Raw genomic sequence first — 23,711 nt, 5'->3', positions numbered from 1 at the left:
GACAAATCTACTGCAAACACTTCTTTTAAATGTTCAAGAGCAAAGATGTCGCTTGAAAGACTAAATTGCACCTGACCCCAGCCCTGATATTTCAGCCACCTCGGGTATATGCGAAAGCTTGACAAAGAATAAGCAAGACCAGAGAAGAATTGATGCCTTTGAAATAGTGTGCTGGGCTAGGTTGCCTTCAGAAACAAAATTCAGAGACATTCATATAGGCATAAGAGAGAGCTTTATATCAAGAAGTCATTATATATCAAGCAACCATCCCAGCCCAGTCCAAATCATATCCCTAAGTCCGATACTGCTCCGTAAGTTTGATACTAGCCCATAAATCCCTCTTCAGACTCATGCAGCCACATGCAATGATGCAGAATGCAGGAACATCACCGGCTGGTGGGTGCAAAGTCCTGTGGATCCAATGGTGGGGCCTCTGACAGCTCTCGGCGTGGCTCTTCAGCAGGCAGGTGAAGGCAGAGAGGGGGGGAGGTTCCCAGGACCCTCGTCATGAGAAGGTCATGCCCACAAGGAGGTACCATCAGGCTGTGACCTGCTTGACAGGCTAGACTCCACGCCTTCACTGCTATATCTTCAAGTTAACACGGGATTACATAACTACCACAAATCAGATGTTGGCAACAACTATTGACTGCCGGAAAAATGAGCGAATCTGTGCTCAGAAGCACAGCCGGCATGCTCCTTGGAATCATGATGGAGAGACTGTTCAGGTTATCAGGAGTTCTATTCTCTGGAGAAGGACCGCATGCGTGGTAAAGCCAAGGGATAGCGAAAATGAAAAAGAGGAAGACCTTTGTGGTCGTCACCTAATCTGGTGTCAATTTAAGGATTGAGAGTGTAGGGGTGGAGTTAGGCTGTCAATCTGGATATAGCCAATGAGAGTTCTGTGGGCGTGGCCTTCTGAGAATTCTGGGAAATCTGTTACTTCCTCCTTGGAGGCGGAAGACACCTCTCTCTCTCTGCTACTCCCTGGGAGACATTGCAGAAGACAAGCCACATGCACACAACCAGACCTTGGAAGCCAGAGAAGCCACAGAGAGACCCCTGCCAGCACTGAGATGTTTCCAATGACACTGGATCCAAATACATTCTACCCACTGGCCTGTGATCTTCTGCATTCGGTGTCATTGCATGTGTTTTATGATTGAAGAGGACTTTATAGATTGATATCAGAAATATGAGCTAATATCAGACTTATGGACTTGATTTGGACTGGGCTGGGATGTTTTCTCAATGTTCAATTGCTCTTGTATATAAATCTCTTTCTTATACACATATGTGTGTGTCCATGGATTTGTTTCTCTAGTCTACCCAGACTAACACAACCTTCAGTGAGATGGGATAACACCACGGCTGCAACAGTGGACTCAAATATAATAGCAGTTGTGAGGATGGCACAGGATGGGGCAATGCGTCCTCCTGTTGTCATAGAGGCACTCTGAAATGGAACCCCCCCGACAGTGCGTACCAGCAGCATAGCCTTGTACCACGCCCAGGGGACCAGTGGTTACATACTTGGCTAACCCAAGACCAGTAGTTAGAACCCACCAGCAGCTCTGTCCCTGGTGGGCTATGCAGTGAACTGCTAACCCCCACATCTGCTTTTCAAACCAACCAGCTGCTCTGATGGAGAAAAGTGAGGCTGTCTATCCCGGAGAGACTGAAAGTCTCGGAAAACCCCCAAAGGGGCGGTTCTACCCTGTTTTGTACACTTCAGAACAGACTCGATGGCAGTGAGTTTGGTTTTGGCGTTGTGAGTCACCGTGAGTTGGGCTTGACTGGGTTTTGTACTCTTGCGTTGCTATGGGAATGTGGATATGGCAGAGAGGACAGGGAGCAGGCTAGGAAGAAATGGAATCATTATGGGGATCCCTAAGGTGGGTGATGACCTAGGCAGGGACTTGAGTTCTTTGTGGTCAATTCCCGGCCACAGAGTCAATTTGATTACAGAGTCAATCTTTGTTTAAAAGTTTGCCGCCCTGGGGAAGTTTCTAACAAGTTATTTTCCACTGGGTGATTCTAGATTTCCGTCTCAGACCCCGTCCACTCCTACAGGCTGTTGAAAGAGACGTTACTGTTCATCAGCCCTTTCTTGCAGTCCATCGCTCCCTAGAGTCTTGAATCCTTTCCTCTACCATCTTCCTGATGTTTCCTGCCACCGGCCTTTGTAGTCCTTCCCAAGACTGATCCCATCTTGCAGGCAAGGAATCTCCCTCTGACCAGCCTGGTGGCTGCTCGAGGTCCTCCAGAGGGTCAGACAGAGTCTCGAATGTCAGACCACAGCCTGGACATGGTCATGGAGCAGAGGTAGAGAGCTGTGACCCCATCGCCCATCTGACTCACCCTCTACTTTCTCCCGATCTGGCCATCTTTGGAATAGGCCCACCGGGTGGGTCCACAGTGAGCTTTGGGGAACTGGTTCCTTGCCTCGGCCCATCTCCCATAAGTAGTCGCCAAGCATTTGCAGTCAAGTTGCCTGAGACACATGGCCGACCCCGTGTGTGGTCAGGGAGAGCTGTTCGTGAGGTTTTCTTGGCTGTGATCCTTATAGAAGGCATCTCACCAGACTGGTCTTCCAAGGCACCTACGGGTGGGCTCAAGCCCACCTGTCAATTAGTCAGTTGCTTAACCCTTTGTGCCATTCCAGGACTCCCCATTGCCCGTCACACTGGTTAACTGGAAAGTGGAGGATGGGACAGAGGCGGTGGTTGGGCAGTGCCAGCCGGTCTGTGGGGAGGAGCCAGGAGCACTCCTGTGGAGAGAGGATCCACAGCTGGGCTTTTTTCCCTTGTGGAGAAGGAAAGAGGATTGTGCCGCAGAGAGCCACTGCCAGTCTCCTATGTCCTTTCCTTCTCCGGAGACGGATTCTCCCCCGTGCAATTTCATTGTCTTCATCAGTCAGCATTACTTGGCAAGCCAAGCCGGGAGCACAAACATTGCCACCCCTTTCGGAACATGATTGCACTCTTTGGGATGCTGGAATCTGGTTTAAGGCCAAGCAATTTTTTATTACAGAGTCAATCTTTGTTTAAAAGTTTGCCGCCCTGGGGAAGTTTCTAACAAGTTATTTTCCACAATGCGTTCTCTGGACACCTGCAGCTAAATGATCCCATTAATCCAAATTGCCTTGCCAGGGAGCCGTGGCACTGCTCAACCATGGGCCAGTGTCCACCCGGCTTCATTGAGAGCGATGGTCGTGGGCCAGTACCATCGCTGGCCGGGAATTGAGTTACAAGGAGGCAAGAGTGTCCCCATCGCTGCTGCTGCTCCGACCCTGACACCCCACCTGGGAGGTGCTGGGTGAGGTGTTCTCAAGGTCTCCTTTGACCTCTCAGCCACCTGAATGTCCCCAACTGAGAGAGGGGTGCTCGAGGGCCTGGTCCAGGGTCACTCACAGCTGAGTGGTGAAGCTCAGACCCCAGCTCACCTGGCCCTTCACCACGAGGTCAGGGTCTCTTGTGGGCAGATCTGGGGTCCTGGCAGCAAGCTAGAAGACCTGAGTGTGTTCCAAGACAAGCTATTAAAATGCCAATATCCATGCATCTGTGTTAAGGAATAACTGACATAACTCACCCCAGATTTCTGATTGGTTTTGCCTAAACAGAGCTGAACTTTAGCCTCCTTTTTTTTCCTGGTTCATTTCAATATAAAGCCGTATTACATGAGGTACGTGACTAGTGAGTCACATGGTGTGCATTCACTGAGTGCCACCTATGTGGGGGATGGGGAGAGGGGGCCATGGAGGGGGTCCAGGTGACATGTCAGGTGGAGATATGTAAGAGGAAAATATGCCTTGGAAGGAAGTTGGGATAGTCCAGGAAGACCCTCTGATAATGTAGATATGAGAGAAAATGGCCCAACAGGAGAAAACCCGACTGGGCTCACAGTTAGCAAGCTGGTTCTGTAAAGGGGTCTGGTGACAAGTAGTCTCCGCTCTGCAGGCCTACTGGTGTGTCACAGTGATCCCAGTCCGTTCCCCTAGCACAGGAGCCATACGCGAGTGAGTGTAGCTGGTGTCCATGATATGTTACTGACAAAGGCATCCGTCCAGCCATCGTTTGCCAGACCTGCCCCACTTCGGATAGCGGCCTTGCCCAGAGCACACAGGTCTTAGTCAGCCCTGCTGGACCATCCACCTGTCCCCCCAGGTGCATCCTTCCCTACAGAATGTCAGGTGATCCTGCGTGTGCACCCTGACTCATCACAGCCACACGGCTTCAGGTTTCAGGATCCTGGGTAGAGAAAAGGCCTGGGAGATTCCCAGGCCAGGTGGCATCGTGATTAGGCAGTCATTCGGCGGTTCAAGCCCACCAGCCACTCCAAGGGAGAAAGACATCTACTTCTGTCTGTTTCCATGGAGATTACAGAAACCCTATGTAGAGGCCATTCTCCTCTGGCCTGGAGGGTCATTCCGAGTTGGAGTCCCGCCATGGCACAGTGGGATTGGAGTTGGGCATCTTCTTGTCCTCCTCCCCGGGCCCCGAGACTTCACGCATCTCCCCCAAACACACGGGGCTCCCCAGCCCAAGCTGGTGCTGGAAAACAGCACCTAGGCACAGCTTGCTTGTCAGTGTCCCAAGGCAGGTAGGCATTCACAAAGGGGCCCCCTGTATGTGGCAGCCTGAGCACCCAGCCTTCTCTGCCGGAGCCCCTCACTGGCCCTGCCTCACCTCCCTCAATCTGAACCAAAAAAGCTAGCGCCATTCAGTCCTGGGACTATAGGTCCCAGCCTTCCCCGGCTTCCTGTGCCCCTGAAAAGCATGTCTCTTTCCTTGGCTGGCCAGGCAAGGGGCTGACAACTGTCCTCACATCAGCTCCTCCTCATCGGTTTCCCCGAGTGGCACGACGTGGGTCCCTCTGTGTTTCTGGAAATCAGGCCCCTCAGGTGGCCCCCTTGATCTCCAGCTCTCTGTGTGTCGGCCATAGGTTCCCAGGTCAGTTTGGAAAAGGAGAGCATTTTAACCAAGATGGCATGGTTCCCAGGAAAGCCTCTTGCCAACAGTCGATCCTCCCTGGACCCTAGAGGTCAGAGTGGAACTGCCCCTGATGGTTTCTGAGGGTGTCATGTTTACAGACGCAGAGACAGCCACATCTTTCTGTACCACAGCAGCTGATGGGTTAACAGCTGGGTGCTTTAGCCAGGGCACCCCCAGGGTTCCCACAGGCTGGGAAGGTCTCTGACCTCACAGAATCCCTAGCAGAGGCCATTGGACTGTTTCCCAGCCCTCTGGCATTTGTAGGGAGGAAAGGTACCTGCGCCTCACACAGGAAACCCGGTGCACATGAGCAGGTCTGCAGGGACTTGTTAGAAGGCACTGTTTGAGCTGAGAACGGGCAGGACGGGAGGTGACTCCGCAAGCTGGGTGTTTGGGGCAAGCAGGAGCCTGGCCCCGCCAGCAAGTGAGCATCAGCCCAGGCACCTGGGTGTGCAGCAGGAGGAGACCGGAGAGGTTCCGGGGACAGATTGTGGAGGAAAGCCTTTGTTAAAAAAAAAAAGTGTCCAGGACGATTCCCAGGACCAAAGAAAGAGGGATATTTCCCCAGTCCACTGCTTGGCAGCAGGCGAGGGGAAAGGGAAGAGGAAGGTGCTGCTGTCCAGAATGCAGGGGGAAGGGAGAACTGGGGTCTGTCTATGTGGTTCCTGCCAGGCAGTGGAGCTCAGGGTGCCACTGCCCACCCTGCCAGCCCCCTGTGGCTTCACTGCTGCTGCTGGTCTGTCGGACGCTGTTGCGCCTTTACGGAGAGAGCATCCGGCACACTCCGCCCTCATCCCGGGTCCCTAAAGCTGAAGCTGGGCCCAGAAACCCTCCGCCTCTGCTCTCTGTTTGGCAGATGTCTGGGGGGCAATTGGAGTTGAGCAAAAACGCTTAGATGTGTGCATTTGGGGGGCGGTGTGGTTCAAGGTCGGATTCCGGGGTCCCACTGCCTGCCTGTGCCACCGTGGGCGAGTGGCTCTCCAGGGCTTGGTTGTCTCCTCTGTAATAGGGGACCCTCGCTGCCGTCACCATCGTTGGCTGGGAGGGAAACAGGAAACCCGGTGCCTGGTACAGAGAAAGTGCTCCCTAAGTGATCATGGCGGTGCTCGCCCACAGGGATAGACACTCCCAGCGGGGAGTTCCACAGGACAGACACTGCACCTGGGCTGGTTGCCTTTGTATCTTGATGGCCCTGTAGGTCATGTATGGCCTAGCGGGGAGGGCTGCCGACATCCCTACCTAAGGAAGGAGGGTTCAGCGTTGGGCTGTCGACCTCCGAGCCAGCAGTTGGAAGCCAGCAGCTGCTGGGAAGAGAGACAATGAGGCTATCCGCCTGTGAAGATTTCCAGCCTCAGAAACCCCCGGGGCAGTTCTTCCCCATCGTCTGGGATGTCTGTGGGCTGGACTGGACTCCACAGCAGTGAGCTCTGAGAAGGAAGGAAGCAAAAAGGAAAAGAGGGAGGAGGAGGGCCGGAGGACAGTGGTCAACGGCTACGCCGGCTGACCCCTTCCCCCAACTGGGGCCATGTTGTCATTCACTCCTGAGTGGCAGAAGAGTGACCGGTCCTTGAGGGCATCTCTTATCACCAGCAGCATCTCGGGGTTCGTTCCTGGGTTGAGGACCAGAGAGGAGTTTGGTCTTTAGTTACCGCTCACAGCTCTTCCGGTTGACTGTCGAGAAAATGGTACATGTTCCAAGGGGCTGGAGAGTCAGTTTCCAGAGGACAGTGACCCAGTGGGCACTCACCAGGCCTGCTGTGGGCTCCGCCGCTGCCCCTGGAACGGCCCTGCTCCACAGATGCTGAGCACCCGCCCGGAGACGGGCTGTCTGGGGCGGAACTCACAGGGACTAGGTGTTTATACCGAGCACTGTCCCTGGGGCTCACCCTAAGTACTTGGTTCCTTTCCATCGTCACGACCGCTCCCCAAGTTGGATCGGATTCTTATTCCCATTTTTTCAGGCGGCAGGGACTGTTCAGAAACACTGTCATCTCCCCCAGGTGACGCTGAGCTGAGCAAACACCCAGGTACCCTGACACGGTTTAAAATCCACTGCTCTCTGGGCTGCATTCCCTTTTAAAAGGTTCTAGCTTTTACATGGAACGTTACAAGACATCCAACTTGTACGTGAGAAGGAAATGACCCCAGGATAAGGAGTACGCTGCGAAACACCAGGGAGCAAGTAGGAGAGCTCTCAGTCCTTGATTTGTAAAACCTATTACACAACCACAGTTCTCAAAATGGTATGGCAGGTGTGGGTGCAGTGACAGATAGGTAGACCAATGGATGGAAACACAGAACCCAGAAATAAAACCAGCCACCTACTGACGCCAGATTGTTGATAAAAGGTTCAAAGCTGAAATAGTGGGGAAGACATAGTCTTTTGTCATTTTATTGGGGGCTCGTATAACTCTTGTCACAGTCCATCCATCCATCCACTGTGTGAAGCACATTTGCACGTTTGTTGCCATCATCGTTCTCCAAACATTTTCGTTTTCAACAAGATGGTGCTAGACAAATTGGATCTCCATCAGCAAGAGAATGAAAGGGGGCCCTTATCTGACACCATGTGAAAAATTAACTCCAGGAGGAGGAGAGTTTGACATAAATCCTGTCACTGAGAAGATGGTCCATGAGAAGATAAGAACAGATGTAAGGACCCCTGTGCGAGGCATAAACGTACGATCCAGCATAACGAGAAACACCCACACCACAGACGGCAAACTACTGAGGTGCATCAAAGAATGCAAAGACAGGCCAGAGATTGGAGGAAAACATTTGGCAATGATACTTGGGAAAAAGACTAATCTCTGAAATCTATGAAAGCTGCATTACCTCAAGAAGAAAACCATGATAATCCATTTTTAAAATGGGCAGAAGACACAAACAGGCAATTTGCGAAAGATGACAACATCCGGGCAGCCAACAATCCCATAAAGAAATGCTCGTGATCACCGGCTATAAGAGAAAGACAAATTCAGATAACAATGAGATCGCCCCTCACCCTGGCACTGACAGCAGAAATCCCAAACAACAGAAAATCACAAATGCTGGAGAGCGTGCGGAGAGATGGGGGTGCTCGTCCATCGCCGATGGGACTGCAGGATGGCACGGCCACTAGAGGAAGACAGTGTGGCTCTTCCTTCAACAAAGGCGAATAGACATACCACGAGGTCCTGCCGTCTCCCTCTGCAGATACTTCAGCGAAATCAAGAACACCCCCCCAGACAGAGGCACACCCAGGTTTCCTGCCACGCCAGCCACAATGCGGAAGGATGGGAACAGCCAAAGTGCCCCTCTGTGGAGCCACGGAAAAATACGCTCGGCGACATACACCCAGTGGAGTACTACGCAGCCCTGAAAACAACCGTGCCACTGCCAAGCGCCTCATAATAATGATTTGGAAAGCATGATGTTCTGCAAAGTGAGTCCATCCCCTAAGGGCAAATACTGTGTGAAACGGCTCTTATACAGGGGGAAAAAATCCAGAGAACTGGTTGTAACACCACAAAAAGTAGGCTTGGGGGTGTGGGGGAAGGGAGATGAAGGACGGAGGGAGACAGAAAAAAACTGATTTTAAAAGAGGCATGGTGGTCAGTGTGAGTGAGGTAGTTAGTTTATGGTGCCAACCTGGCCGATAAACACAGGTGGGGTTAATTGAAAGGGGGGCGTATAAATGGCTCTGTGAGCCTCGCCTTTCTAGGTGTCGGGTCTCTTGCTTTGTGATGGTTGGACCAGGGTGCAGCTGCCTTAGCCAGTTCCCTGTTTCAGCTTACAAGGCTGACTTCCTGCCAGACATCCCCAAGGAGAAGCCACATGGACCTACCCCAATGCAGCCCTGGGTGCTGGAGCACCGTGTGGAGACCCCTGCCAGTGCTGAGATGCTTACACTTTCACTGATTTGTTTTTCCTCCTGCAGTTGGCATCATAGTGTGTGTTTTGTGAGATGGAGGAGCACTTTGTGGATTGGTTTCGGACATATGGGTTAATGGGTTAATGTTGGACTTGTGGGCTTGGGCAGCACTGGGTTGGGATGTTTTCTTGATGCTCACTTAACCTTTCTATAAAACTCTCTCTTATACATGAGTTTCTGTGGATTTGTTTTTCTAAAGTACCCAAACTAATATAGTGAGATATGAAGATAATAATAATTTATAATTTATCAAGGGGTCACAAGGTGGGGGAGGGGAGAGGAGCTGATACCAAGGGCTCAATATAAATTAAATGTCTAGAGAATAATGATGGCAACGTATGTACAAATATGCTTGATACAATTGATGTATGGATTGTTGTAAGAGCCCCCAATAACATTTGAAAAAAGAAGAGGCATGTACACAACAACACACCCAGAGACACACACACTGTATCAAAGGCGACCAGAGCATGGTAGCCAATAAATAAAGCTTAGAACAATGTCTGCCACACACACACACACTGGTCATAAGTGCCAGTCATTTCACGTGTTTTATGTCACATCTGTTTGCAGGCGTGGTCTCTGGCACCAGGCTCAAGTTCCACTTGATCTAGTTGGGGTGAGGGGGAGGATGCCCGTCTCCACATGGCAGTGTGGGTTCAAATCCCACTTTCAACCCTGTATTTCCTTCTGCACTCTGGTGGTGCAGTGGGTCAGGTGTTGAGCTTCTATTCACAAGGGCAGCGGTTTGGGCCCACTAGTTGCTATCTCAGAAAACCCATAGGGAGAGTTCAGCTCTGCCCTGTAGGGTCGCTATGAGTTGGCCTCAACGAGATGGCTTTGGCCGGGTAGGGGGTGTTATTTCCACGACGACAGAAGAAACTTCCCCTGCGTCTTCAGACAGGGTCCCCTCCTTTTGACGTTAACTGGGGTTTCCAGTCAATCTTTAAAAAAATAGAAAAAAATCTAGATCTGTCCCCAAGAGATAGTCAATCACTGTCTGTTTAAACTGTCTTTATTTTTTTTTTTTTTGTAAATCATCAGTCCTCTAAGAGAAACAAACCGCTTTGGAACTCTAAGCGGAGCAGGCATGGGGGCCATGCACACGGGGCTCTAGTCTCTCTCTTGAGCCAAGGATCCATGTCTGCCTGAGGTTTGCAGAGGTAGCTCTAGCCTCGGCTTGGCCATGGCCGGAGCGTGTGGTTCCCATCTGTCATGCAGCCTGACCTTGTTCCAGGACAGATGGGCTGTGAACCTGGCAGGCTGCCTGGGAAGGCACCGAGCTCAATGACAGTGCCAGCTGTCTGCCAAGCACCATCCTACCCTGGACCTGGGATCGAAGCGGCCCTATCCAGGAGTCCTGGGAGACGGAGATCCTAGCCATAGCCCTTTCTCAACAGAATGAACCTTGGTAGAAATGCTACGACGATTACGACAGCCCACAGTAGAGCAGCCTGCAGGCGAGGCACCTGACCAACCGGTAGTGGGTGGGCCTGGGCTGCGTCCCCAGCCCGCCAGCCCTCGTTCCACGCCTGGTTCCAAATCTCTGTGCCAGCTAGGAATTTTGCGGTGGCAAGGCGCAGCAAGTGCCCTTGTGCTTCATTTAATCCTGACAGCAGCCCTGTGACAAAGGTGTCCTTGTGGCCTCTGGTTTTCAAGAGGAGGAGGGAGAGCTGCCGGGAATGAAAGGGGCCTGTCCGGAGCCACACAGCCAACGGAGCCAGGACCCAAACCTACAGCTGTCTGCCTTCAGCTACGCATTTTTAACAATACCGGCCTCTGGGACGTGAGTGATCTGTGTGCTAAGGGTGCCTGTCGTGTGAAATTGGAATGGATTAACAGTCACCCTAGGTGACTGCCATCGTAGGAGCACGCGCAGGAGTGTGGCATGGTAGGGAAACAATGCCACCTCTTCCCAGCCATTGATGTAGAGAGGAGGGGAGCTCATCAGAGCGCAGTGCAGCTCAGCTCAGCTTAGCACCTACTCTTCCTCATCCCTGTTGACCTGATGTGCCACGGGGGTCAGCCCTAGTGAGGGGTCAGCCCCGCAAGGTCATCGGCAGGGGTTTGCAGCACAGAGGGGGCTGGGGACAAAGCTCCCCACCCCCTTCCTGAAGCCAACCTGGGCCTGGGGGCTCACAGGGAAATAGGCTGCCCTTCAGAGAGTCCCTTCTGTTCCGGCCTCCTCCAGACACTCCGGGAGCCTCAGACCTGGCCCCTGTCTGCGAGCCTGCCTGAAACACAGGTGTGTACCATGTTAAAGCGCAGCTTGCAAAAGCAGTGGCAGGGCAGGGCATGCCTTTCCTCCTGCCTTGCTGAGCAGAGGACGCCGGAAGTCCTTGTCCATGGTGCCGATTAACTGAGCAACTACTGCGTGCTGGGCGTGGTCTGCAGCATACCCGCAACACAGCGGTGAGGTAGAGACCTTGGTCAGCCCCGTTTTGCAGAGGATAAGACGAAGGCCCAGGAGCCGAGTGGCAAAACTGGGAGGGGCGTCTCTGCAAAGACCTCCGGAGCCCATCTTCACTGTACCCACGATTGCCCTTCCCATTGAAATCACATGCGCTTCTGAGATTCAGTCTTTTGCTGTCCTCCAAAGTGGGCCTTCCCGTGTCCCCCAAAGAACGAATCCAAAAACCGGCTGTAATCAGCCATCGTAAAGGGGGTGCAGAATTTGGATGACCTGCCGTGCTGCCCTTTGGGGATGGGTCCCAGCCTATGAGGAGAGCCAGATTGGAGAGAGTTCAAATACAGCACATACACGCACCTCTCCAGCCTGGGTGGAACGGCAGTCCAGCTCTTCCTTCCCGATTCAGAAGACGTCCAGGAACCAGCCTGGCCTCCAGGCTGCTGATTCTTGTCCGTTACCTTCCCATTACAGCAGTCGGGAGGAAGGGCTGACGTGTTAAGATTTCCCCTTGATGGATCGTCAGATAAACTGCCTCTTCGAATAGCCTGCGTGTGTTTAAAATGAAAAATGTGTGTCTCACAAACGTTCCCCGCTGAGGCTTTGAGCAGCGACTTGCTTGCCAGTCCCCCCCAAAGCTGTGAGCAGGTTTGATCTCCACACCGTTTTGCTCGGCACCAGAAAGGCAGATCCGATTCCAACTGAGTATCTCAAATGGGCTTTGATTATCCCGGTGGTTCTGGAGTTGGGTTATCCGAGGGTTATTCCCTGGGGTCCCCAGCTGGAAGCCTGATCCCTAACACCCGTGCTTTCCCTCACCCGGTACATCGCCCCCATGGGACAGGTGTCACGCCGTGTCACGGAAGCCACTCCCACTGTACAGCGGGCTGCTTGGGGCCAGAGGACAGCACCGTGCTCTGCTGTTCCCGGCTGGCGTCTGCAGAGTGGGGAGAGAGGTTCCCCAGGAAAAGAAGCAGAGCTTGCAAAGTCTTGGCCCCGTGAAAGAGGGCAGCACAGGTAGAAAAATGCCCGGTTGTTCCAAAGGCTGAGTCAGCCGAGCGGGGTGGCGAGCCTGGCTCAGCAGTCTGGACAGTGTCCTGCAGACATGGGCGCCATTGAAGCATGTGAAGTGGCAGGGGCGGCCTGATCAGGCTGGCATTGTAGTGAAGATCTTCATTGAGACTATTTCCTAGAGGTTGGGGTAAGCAGAGGTGGTGGCGGGGCACCATTTAATCCGGTTCTCTTTCCTGTGGGTGCCCATGGGTGGCTGTAGCCGTGCCCAGGGGGTCCAGGGAGAAATGCAACATCGGCGGCTTCCATGCATTTTCCTCTGCTGTCTTAACAAAAGTGGGTGTCACCAGAGGCTCTGACGACGTTCCATTTGGAGCCACCCCTCCCTCCCCTCCACTTCTCTGCCTCTCTCTGCTTTGTCAGAGACCCTTGAACTTGACCTCTCATTACTAAGATTCTGGGTAATTTTCTAGCGGGTCCACCGTAAACTTTCAGATGAGCTAAGGCACAAAGAGAGAGTAGTGTCCCCTCCCCCAGAGAAGCCGAGTGGCAAAGCAGGTCTGCCTCCTTTTCAGAGATGAGCGTAGTGAGAGGAACGTGGCTGGTGTTCAGTCCCAGGCAACCTCGGGAGAAGGGTCCGCACTCAGGACAGGCGATCTGGCCACTGTCCTCTCCTAAGGTGCAACTCCCATTGACCCGGAAAGGCAAGGCTTTAGGATGAAGCGGTTATGTCCTGTAAGACAGACTTCATGCCTGGGGCTTTTTTTTTTTTTTTCTGGAAAGAAAAGCAGAATTCAAAGGCACTCAGGTCCCAACTGACTGGAGGTGCCGAGGTCCAAATCTCCACTGCACCCCACTTCTGTGACTCTGGACAAGGCATCCCCCCTCTTGGAGCCGGCGTCCCCGAGGCTTCTGGGGAGAGTGGGCATCTCTCACCTTGTAAGCAACAAAAGGGAAGTTCTGATCATGTAACTAAAATGGACTACATGATTCAATCACTGCCATCAAATTAATGCTAACTCAAAGCAGCGCCGGAGGACAGGCTAGAACTGCCCCTGTGAGTTTCCGAGACCGTTCACCGGAGTAGAAAGCCGAGTGTTTCTCCCACCGAGTGGCTGGTGGTTTCGAACTGCACGCCTTGCGATTGCTGCCCGGTGTCTAACCATCATGTGACTACTTTTGTAACAGTTGACCATTTTTACCCGAGGACCCTGACCCAGAGGTTCATTTCCCAAGACCGCCCTCACTTCCCTAGATGGAGACCCAGGGAGAGCATTCCTAGCAGACGGGATGGAATGGGCAAAGGCATCCAGACGTCCGTGAGCGTAGTCCCTGTTTCCCAGGCTTCTATGGACTCTTCACCCAGGAAGCACGGGCCGAAGCCTCCCTGCACAACCTCCAAATGCAGATGACACACCTTGCTTACGATAGTGAGGAGGACTTGGAGCGCTTGCTGATGAAGATCAAGGATTGCAGCCTGCAGGACGGATTACGATTCAATGTCAAGAAGACCAGACTGCTGAGGACAGGGCCAACGGGTAGCATCCTGATAAACAGCGAAACGATTGAAGTTGCCAAGGATTTCATCTTGCTTGGAACAACAATCAATGCTGCAGAAGCAGCAATCGAGGGACCAAATGACGCGTTGCCTTGGGTCAGTCTGCTGCCCAAGACCTCTTTGAAGTGTCGAAAAGCAAGGCTGTCACTTTGAGGACTCAGGTGCACCTGACCCAAGCCAGGCTAGTCTCAATTGCCTCCTATGCGTGTGAAAGTTGGACACTGGGTCAGGAAGACCAAAGAGGAATTGATGCATTTGAAGGAGGGTGCTGGTGAAGATGATTACACATACCCTGCTGGTCTAAAACAAACAAATGTGTCTTGGAAGAAGTGTGGCCAGCATGCTCCTTAGAGGCAAGGATGGTCCTACTTCGTCTCATGTACGGTGGGCATATATGATCAGGAGAGACCGGTCCCTGGAAAAGGACATCATGCTTGCGAAAGCAGAAGGAAATGAAGAGGAAGACCCTTGATCAAGTTGGATTGGCAGGAGCCATGGTGAGGACGGCAGCCGGAGCAGACGGTGCTTCAGCCTGGTGCACCTGGGGTAGCTGTGAGTTGCCACCGACCTGATGCCACCTACCAGCGCGACCTTGTTGCTGTTTCCATGACAATCCTTTGAACGCATAGGAAAGGAGTATAGTCGGCCCTGGCCTCGTCAGTGGGTGCTTCATGACAGGACATGGACAGCGTGGAGCTGAGGCAGGCGTGATGAGCAAGAAATGTCTCTGAGGAGTGCAGCTGGCTCTTGCCTTTGACTTGCCCCTCGGTGCCCCGCCTCACACTGCCAGCGGACAGGCTATGCTCGATGGAGGCTCTCTTGAGGCTGGAGTTCCTGCTCGCACGCCCTGGGCAGCGGGGAAACGTGAGAGCTGCTTCCCTCTCCCTGAGAATCTGCTCACAGGGCCTTCCTGAAACAAGCGAGGGCTGCCTGCCAGCTGGTCCTAACCCTGTCACCAGTTGGATCCAGGACCCATCTCTATGGGGCAGGCCCCAAATCCTTCTCTGCAGAATATGGGTCTCTCACATACATGTTCATACATGTGTACTGGACACAGAGAGCCTGCCACGTGCGAATGAGGGTAACGCTTTATCCACTCTCCAGCCAAGGTTTCCTAATCTGCTGACGTTCAGCATGGCAATACCATTACTTCTAAATGAATGGCTAGTGTCAAGTGCTTTTAATGTATCAGACACTATTGCCCAGATCTTAACTCACATGGTTTTATTTTATTAAAACCAAACCCACGGCCATCAAGTCAATGCTGATCCAGAGTGACGCCGTAGGACAGAACCAAACTGCTCCTTGGGGGCTGAATCCTTATGGGATTCAAGAGCACTTACGGGAGGGAGCATAGTGCCTCAAGTTTATTGCTCTGGGCAGTTGGTGGATGTGAACCTCTGACTCTGTGGTTCGCAGACCAATGCCTAACCCACAGCAGCACCAGGGCTCGATTATTTTATCTGACACTCACAACCCAAAGGAGAAAACGGGCAAACAAACCTGGTTGCCCCTGAATGGGTTCTACTCATGACGACCCCATGTGGGTCAGAGCCGAACTGCACTTCACAGGGCTTTCAGCGGCTGGTTTTTCATAGTAGATCACCAGGCCTTTCTTCCAAGGCACCGCTGGTTAGCAGTGAAGCCCATTCACCGTGTGCACCCCCTCAGGGCTGCCGACACCACCAGAGGCTTGCCAAGATGAATGTGAACTTGTTTGAGGTCTGGGCTTTGGGGCTGAGACCAAGAGGAGATGGTGAAGAAGGGAGGAGATGAACTACCGAGACTCGCACTTGACTGAGACTGACCGCCAGGCTTCTGAGACACCCCAAGCACAGACGTGGCCTGCTCAAAGGCACTTTTCGTTCAGCAGGGCTCGGGGCAGCATTTCCCAGAGCAGGGGGTTTGCTGCTCCAGACGGCACTGTGAGTCGCCAGGCACCCGAGCAGCCCTCCGTTTCTCCTGGACCTGGAGCTCATCCCTGTATGCCTTCCTGTCTGCATTCACTCATGCCTGCATCCATTCCCTGTCAGTTCTAGATGCCTCCCACCGCGAGGACCCCCAGCTTCCTGCGCGGGTTCCACTCTACTCCACGGTTGTCTTTGCAGTCGTATCTGTAAGATGGGGATGAAAATGGCCTCTTTCAAGGGTCTTTGTGTATGAAGGCTCCCTGGTGGCACCCTGGGCTGAGTGTTGGGCTGCTTAACTAAAAGGTTGCTGGTTCAAGCCTACCAAGTACTTGGAAGCAGAAAGATGAGGCTGTCTGCTCCCGCCAAGGACCAAGCTCTCTACAGACTTTATGTCATTTTACAATAAAAAGCAGTCTGTTTTCCAACCAAACAATAAATTAAAAAATACATGATAAAAAAAGCCTTTCTCACACGGTGGCTCTTAACTGGCAGAAGAGGCTAAAACACTAACATTAATGACAGACTTCATCACCATAAGCTTTACGGAGGGAAACGGACTATAAAGGAATTAGCTAATACTTCTGTGGTAGTTGGATGGTTTTTTGTCAAGTAGACAGTTCTGCAAGGGGTAAAGTCTAATCTGTTCATCAATGCAGTCTGGTGCTGTGTCTTTGGGGTTGTGGCCTTCTTTGAAGCTGGGACCCTGCCCCCAATCCCTCTCCCTTCACTTTGCTTGCAGCCTCCCCACCCACCCCCACCCCCACCCCCAAGCTGCCAGAGTCCTGCCATGTTTCCACCAATCCTGGATACACATGACTCTGAACCCGTGATCTTCCTGCATTCTGCATCATTGCATGTGGCTGCGGGAGTCTGAAGAGGGACTTATGGACTAGTTTTGGACTTACGGACTTGAGTTCGACCGGGCTGGGATGCTCTCTCGATACATAATGACTTCTTGATATAAAGTTCTTTCTTACACATGAAAAAAAAAAAAAGGATTTACAGCTCCAGAAAACCCTTGGAGCCGCTTGCCTCTGACCTGCAGGGCGACTGTGAGTGGGTATGGACTCCAGACCGTGTGTTTGTGTGTGGTTGGCTGGTGGGTGGAAGGGCGGGTATGAAGAAGCCCTGGTGGCACAGTGGTTTAAGCATTCCACTACTAGCCGAAAGGTCATCAGTTTGAACCCAACAGGCATTCCACCTTTGGAGAAAGATGTGGCCATCCGCTTCTGTGAGGATGACACCCCGGAAGCCTTACGGGACAGCTCTACTCTGTCCTCTGGGCTCTCCAAAGTCTGAATCAGCGGAGGGCAGCGGGCTTGGTTTTTAGTGCACTGTGTGTGCATTCAAAGACCCTTGGGCAAAGGCACTTACTTCACAGCTGAAAGGTTAGAAGTTCACGTCCTTCCACAGGCACTCGGGAGAAAGACCTGGTGCCCGATTTGCCCAGAGAATCAATCAGCCACTGAAGACCCCGTGGAGGCCAGGCCTGCTCCGATTCCCCTGGGGGCACCAGGAGCCGGGATGGGCCTGAGGCCCCTGGCTTGGCTCAGGGTGGGGTTTGTGAGTCGAGGGTGCTGTGCAGTGGGGGCTGATCTGCCAGTGAGTGGTTGTGGTTTGTGGCTTACTTTGTATGCGTTTATTCCTGTCCATAGAGATTTCCAATGAGTTCCTCTTAAAAACGTGTGCGTTTACTTAGTTCTTTCCACAAAGAGTTCCCAGGGACTCCATGGTTACGGCGATGGGCCCAGAGAGCTGGCCTAGACCTAGAGGCAAGTCTTTGTTTTCCCTTCAAATCCATTATCGGACTCTGATATAGATACCATATTCCATAGTGCAATGACATCGCGCAGACTTGTAAATTGCTGCCACAATCCGTTTCAAAACATTTCCTTCCTTCTTGAACTCCTTGACCATCGGCTCCCTTTTATCCCTCCCCCTCCTCCCCCCACCACTGTACCCATTAGGAATCCTTATTCTACTTGCTATCTCCATAGGTTCATCAGTTCTGGGTTCCATGTGTTGAAAAACACAAACACATGTAACTAACATTCAAGAGGGCTACCCACAGTGACACAATGCATTAGAGATAAGTCCCAATGTGAAACACACACACATATATATATATATATGAAACCAGATGTGGCCCAACATCTGTCAGAAGGGGCATAAACTGACACCTGTACAAGTCATGTTTGTCATTTCGATCTCCTATAGTCCTCTCTCCAGTGCACTCCGTTCGATGACCAGTTTCTTCCCATCCCTCTATTATGGACAGAGGGAAATCTCTTGAGCCCTATTTCCTGTGTTGATCTCACCAATGTATCTTGGGCTCCCACCGTCATCCCTAGCCTTCTGCAAACCCAGAATCTTGAAATTTAGGCTCTGATGCTATCCTCTCCTTCTGCTTTGGATTACATCATTCACAATCCTTTCGGTCACTGATGTTGGTGTGCTTCGTCCATGTGGATTTAGTTGACATCTCATTTAGATGGTTGCTTGTTCGGAAACAAGACCCCAGATACTATTCTATCCGATAGGCGGGCACCATCTAATTTCTTCACCACACTTTGCAATACCACCCATCTTCTGTGTTCCCTTCCTGGGGGTGAGTATTGAGCGGGGCCATGATATAAGAGCTCATGATTCTTCCATTGAAGCTAAGATTTAGTGTGAGCCCAAACCCATTCCTGGACCTGTGTTTGTTATCTCCAGAGGCAAAGTCTTGAAGGTGTTGCAGGGACAGAGCCCGGGGTGAGTTGTGGGGTAAAACAGCTCCACCAGAGAGAACTGTATATGGGGTGGGGAGAGGAGCCAAGTAGAATGTATTGTCAACAGATCTCAAGCTGTTAATTACCCAGAGAGAACTCAATATTGTGTAGGCAATTATCGACTGGCGTCTGAAATCAACAATGGGAAACTCGGTCCCCAGCCAAATGTCATCTCCCTCTGGAGAGCTGGAGCAGTCCAAACAGGGAGCAAGTTGCCTTACCCCCCTCACCTGGGAGGGAATGCCATGGGTCCCCACGCCCATCCGCCCAGCCAGTGCCAGATGAGCTGCAGCCCATGCCCAACACACAATACCGGGCTTTGAAAAGCAACTTTCCCCAGAAACTCCATCCCCGTCCACCCGAACTCCCCCAAGAGGTCAGCTTTCAAGCCGATTTCGTGTGGAAGCACGGCTAAGTGAATTCACTGCATGCCTCTTCATCCCGTCCGACTCGGCAGAGCGGCTAATGTGAGAACGGCCTTCACTCCCGACTTGTAAAGGTGCTTTCTGGAGTCTCCAAGTGGAGCTGCAGCCACTGACCCAGGCAGGCCTGTGCCTTTTCAAGAGGGGGTCCCCTGAGTCTGGCCAGCCCCTCCAACCTTCCCACGTAGGAGAGGCCCCATCCATTGCTCCTGCTGCCGGATGCCTGCAGAGGTTAACTTCTTCTGTATTCAGCAAGACGATTATAATGAACTGCTGCAGAGTGGAAGAGCCGGGGCTAGGGCTGGTGAGCAGGAGCTGCTAGCCGGCAGGGCTGGGCTTCTGTGGTCTGGGAAGAGGGCAAACTTTCATCTCGTGGGAGGGGGGCTGGTCTTCTTATTGGGGCACACGGGAAGCACCATTGCTAGGAGGCTTGGCCCTCGCACCTGGGCAGGACGCAGCTTCCTCCGTATGTCCTGTGTGCTGTAAACCCTTGGGCTGCTTGGGGATTGGTCTTTATTTCCATCCCAGGGCTGTACCATCTCTGTTGCTTGCAAACCACCACCACCACCACCACATGCCACTGGAATTAGGAATTGGTCACCAGCACTCACCCAATCAGAGAGTTGGCTGGGCTTGGAGTGGCAGGTGGAGCTGAGGGAGATGAAGGGATGGGGTTAACTTAGAACCAGTAGCCAGAAGGCAGAAAGAGGCAGCATTTGCTGAGTACCTACTGTGTGCCTGTAACGCCGCCCATGTATCCATCAGGAGCCCTTGTGGTGCAGTGCTGAAGCACTCTACTGATAACTTAAAGGTTGGCAGTTTGAACCCACCAGCCACTCCATGGCAGTCTGCTCCTGTCGAGACTCCAGCCTGAAAGCCCTATGAGCGAGTTCTGCTCAGTCCTATAGGGTGGCTCTGAATCGGTCAACAAGGTGTCGTGGGGGGTGGATTTGAGGGGTGACTGGGTCCTTATTGTTGCTCTCGTGTGCTGTGGAGTTGGCTCTGCCTCATGGGGACCCCTGGGGACAGGAGGGAGGTAGAACTAGGAGCATTTCCCAGGCTGCTCTCGTTCCTGAAGCCTCTCTCCTGCCTTCCTCCCTCAGAGCTGCCAACCTTTTGCTTAGCAGCAAATGCTTCACCACTGCCACGAGGGCCTGGGGTCCACTCGGCCGCACCTGGCAAAGAGCTGGATGGCAGCGTGCCCTGTGTGCTGGGCACGTCTGCTTCCCGTGGCCTCGCGAGGTCAGAAGAGGCCATCCAGAGAGGGCAAGTGACTGGAAGCTCCTGGGTGGCATGGAGGGTTAAGCACTCTACTGTTCACCGCAAGATTGGTGGTTCAAGTCCACCCAGAGGTGCCTTGGAAGAAAGACCTGGCAATCCCCCAAAGGGCATGGGTCCAAGAATTGAGCATATGGAATGGGTTGGGGGATCATGTAGGGTGGGGTGGGGGGGTCAACAATCGGCTCTGCAGCACCTGGCTTTGTGCAGTGTCATGTGTGGGCATGGCTGGGTTAAAGTGCAGCAGGGGTGGGGTCGGTCCCCTTGGTGTCATTCTGTCCATAGAGCCCAGGCACCCTTTGCTGCCTCCCTTGGGTCTTGGCACCCTGATCTTCCTGGGTAACATTCCTCCCATCCCCTGCCTCCCCTGCTGTGAGCCATGGTTAACCCTTTCCCTCTAAGGAAAACCACAAAGAAGCCATGTGTGCGGAGAACCCGGGTGATAAAGGAGCTGTCACATCGGCGCCGTTTACCTGTTAAGGGTTTGTTCAGTGGGAGGGGCAACTGTGTGGCTGGCAGATGGAGACCCGTGTGGCTGCCTTTTAAAACACGGTCACAGCTGTGTGCTCAAGCTGATTAGCTGTGACTCCACTGCGAGAGCCGAGATGGATGGCGATAAACATGGGATCACAGCGTTGGGAACCCCGCCATCCATTTGTGCAGCCCTTTGTCTGGTTTTACAGCTCTCCCCTTCGGCAGCCCAGTGGTCACGGGGCCTTCATTCCTTCGCTCCTTCATTCACTTGTTCACTCATTGCAGTCCGTTCGGGCGCACTTCAGTTCTCCCGGCATGTAGCTCCTGTTGGGCACCGGTGATGGATAAGCCTAGTGGGCTCCTGTCCTCCCAGAACTTACCTTTGACTGCAGGCGAGCTCAGTGCCCTCAGGTGGTGATGAGCTTGTGAATTAGCTAGCTCTGGGGTGGGGGTAGGGGGTGGAGAGGAAAAGGCCTCCTCTGTGAGGAGGTAACATTTTCAAGGAGGCCGGGATGACCACAGCAGGCCAGCGGTGGGAAGCCAGGTGTGTCAAGTGCCAAGGCCCTGAGGTTGCTGTGCCTTGATGGTGGGTTGACGGCACTCCAATGACTTGAGGTTCCCTACCCAGGCTTGGGCGCTGAGTATTTCAGAACAAACGAGATGCTATACCCATTCTCATTGATTGGAGTGGCCCCGTCATGGGGGGGATGGAAGAGAACCCCTGACCCGCCTGTGGGGTGGGCGCCAGGGGGGAGACTGAAATGCAGGCACAAGCCTCCTCCTCTGTGAAATAAGGAGGGGTCTGGTATCGGTGACCATGGGGGGAGCCGAGACCCACAGGTGCCCGTGGGTCTCCTCCCGAGGACCTGACTTTGCTGTCTGCTTGTTTCCACAGGACCAACGACCAGCTGGTGGCCTTTCTCTCCCGATACCGAGATATGAACTTCCTGAAGTCACACGGCCGGGACAACGCAAGGTACCGCGGGTCTGCCTAACCCTGTGCAGAATGGCAATTGGAGGGATGGTGCGGCATTTCCTTCCAGGCTGGTGCCACGCAGCCAGAGACAGGCGCGGTTTGGCTGGGCCATGTTCATGTAGCATATGGTGTGGCCCTCGCTGTCAGTCACGGAGAGAGAGGCCCTAACCCTTGCTCCTTCCACCCCCAGGCACTTTCCCTCCTATCATCTCATTATAACCACCCTGTGAGGCCAGTAGGGTGGGCATAGCTCATCCCATTGTATTCATGGGAAGATGAGACCCCGGATGAAATGATGCCCCCCCCCCCCCATGGTTCATCAGTCAGCATCTCGGCTGAATGCTGGGCACTGTCGTGGCCATGAACAAGACAAACCCTTCACTCTAATTTACTTTCTAGTGTCCAAGCGCCGTGCCAGCATGGGCCGAGCCCAGGTACCCTGGCACCCAGTCCTGTGCACTCTCCCTAACATTGGCCAGGCTTAGAAGCACCCAGAACCCCAATCCGGATCCACGGAGCCTCTCTCACTTCTCATGGGTGATGGCAGATAGCATGGCAGCATGACTGCTTGGCACTGAGTCCAATCCTCATGGCCAGAGAGGGGCTGGAAGGGTACAGTCTTGTGGCGCGCCCCCATCGTTGCCATCTTCCATAAACCCAGAGCGCTGGTGGCCTGGTGGTTACGAGTTGGGCTGGTAACTGCAAGGGCTGCTCCAAGGGAGAAAGATGGGGCTATCTATTCCCATAAAGAGGTGCAGTCTCAGACACCTACAGGGGCTGCTCTCCCCTGTGCTCTAGGGTCACTCTGAGTCAGCATCCACTGGGTGCCAGTGAGTTCGGCTGATTCCGCTTCATAGTGAGCCGAACTGGCGCTCTCTCGCTCGCTCTCTCTCTCTCACTTCTATCATCTCTCCCGTAGTGACAGCTGTATCAGAACTGCAGACCTTTGGGTTCACAGCCAAGTGCTTAACCATTGTGCCATTAGGACTCCTTGTTACCATCTGATGGATGAAACATAAAAGGCAAATTCCATTGCCCCGGTCCGTTCCATGTGATCCCGAGCGGACAGGTGCTCCACAGGGTTTCCTTGGCAGTTATCTCACAGAAACAGATCACCAGCCCTTCCTTCCACGTGCCCCTGAGCAGCCTAGCCTTCCAGGACCCTCGGTCAGGCATCCTAGAGGTGCTATGGTGCTCAGAACCTGACCCGGTGCCTTCTGGAATACTTTATATGCTTCACATGTTTGCTTTGACCCACGTGGTTGGGGACTTTTTTTTTTCTTTTGGTTCAGGTGCATCCTTTGAAAATCACTTGTCCCATTGGTGGGGTGGGTGGGCAACATTTCCCATGAAAACCCAGATTTCCAGCAGTCTTGAAAGACCAGAAGCTCCTTGGGCTCCCTGCCGGAGTCTGCTCCTGCCGGCTGTCTTCTGGACCTTGGGCAAAGCTCCTACTCTCCTGCAGAGCCCCTCCAGGTCTGTCCCCGGAGGGTGGGCGGTCAGTTGGCAATCTCTGATCTGCTCTCTCTCTGCTCCTGCTGGTGAGGAGCCCCAGTGCTGGTGGTGCTGTGGCATCGGCACTAGGCTACTGACCACAACACTGGTGACTTCAAACTCCCAGCAGGAGCAAGAGGAGGCTGGCTGCTCCTGGAAAGAGTTTACGGCCTCAGAAACCCCACACAGGGCCGCCACGCGTCAGGGTGGACTCCATGATGGGTTTCGGCTTGGGGTTTGGCGCCTGCTGACAGACGGATGTCATTCTGGTGGGCTCTGTGATTCGGTGTCTGCAGCTGCTAAGGGCCAAAAGCCAGCAGTGTGCACCATTTCCTGAGCTTTCAAGAAATAATCCCAAATCCTTGTGTTGTATGATTGTCCTAGATTTTAATTCGTATTGGCATTCAGTGGACTAGTTATACTTTTTTTACTTCAGTCCCACCTACAGCCTAAATTCTGCCCATTAAAAAGAAGCCTCAGAGCTGAAGTGGTTCTGCAGGTTT

The 23,711-nt window shown here is 53.0% G+C and overlaps 1 protein-coding gene across 1 annotated transcript in view; it reads left to right on the top strand.

The window, feature by feature from the left end:
- Nucleotides 1-23,711, top strand: part of XYLT1 (xylosyltransferase 1) — a 224,481-nt gene that overhangs the window by 152,831 nt on the left and 47,939 nt on the right. The window contains exon 7 of the mRNA XM_045286007.1: nucleotides 21,634-21,714. Within this exon, the coding sequence (XP_045141942.1) occupies nucleotides 21,634-21,714 (81 nt within the window). The remainder of the gene's footprint in view (nucleotides 1-21,633; nucleotides 21,715-23,711) is intronic.

The sequence above is a fragment of the Echinops telfairi genome, unplaced genomic scaffold, assembly GCF_000313985.2.
Source record: "Echinops telfairi isolate 266 unplaced genomic scaffold, ASM31398v2 ScPeMD7_5;HRSCAF=22, whole genome shotgun sequence".
In the NCBI taxonomy this organism is placed as follows: domain Eukaryota; kingdom Metazoa; phylum Chordata; class Mammalia; order Afrosoricida; family Tenrecidae; genus Echinops; species Echinops telfairi.
The sequence above is the reverse complement of the archived record's forward strand: the minus strand, read 5'-3'. Positions and strand labels throughout refer to the sequence as shown.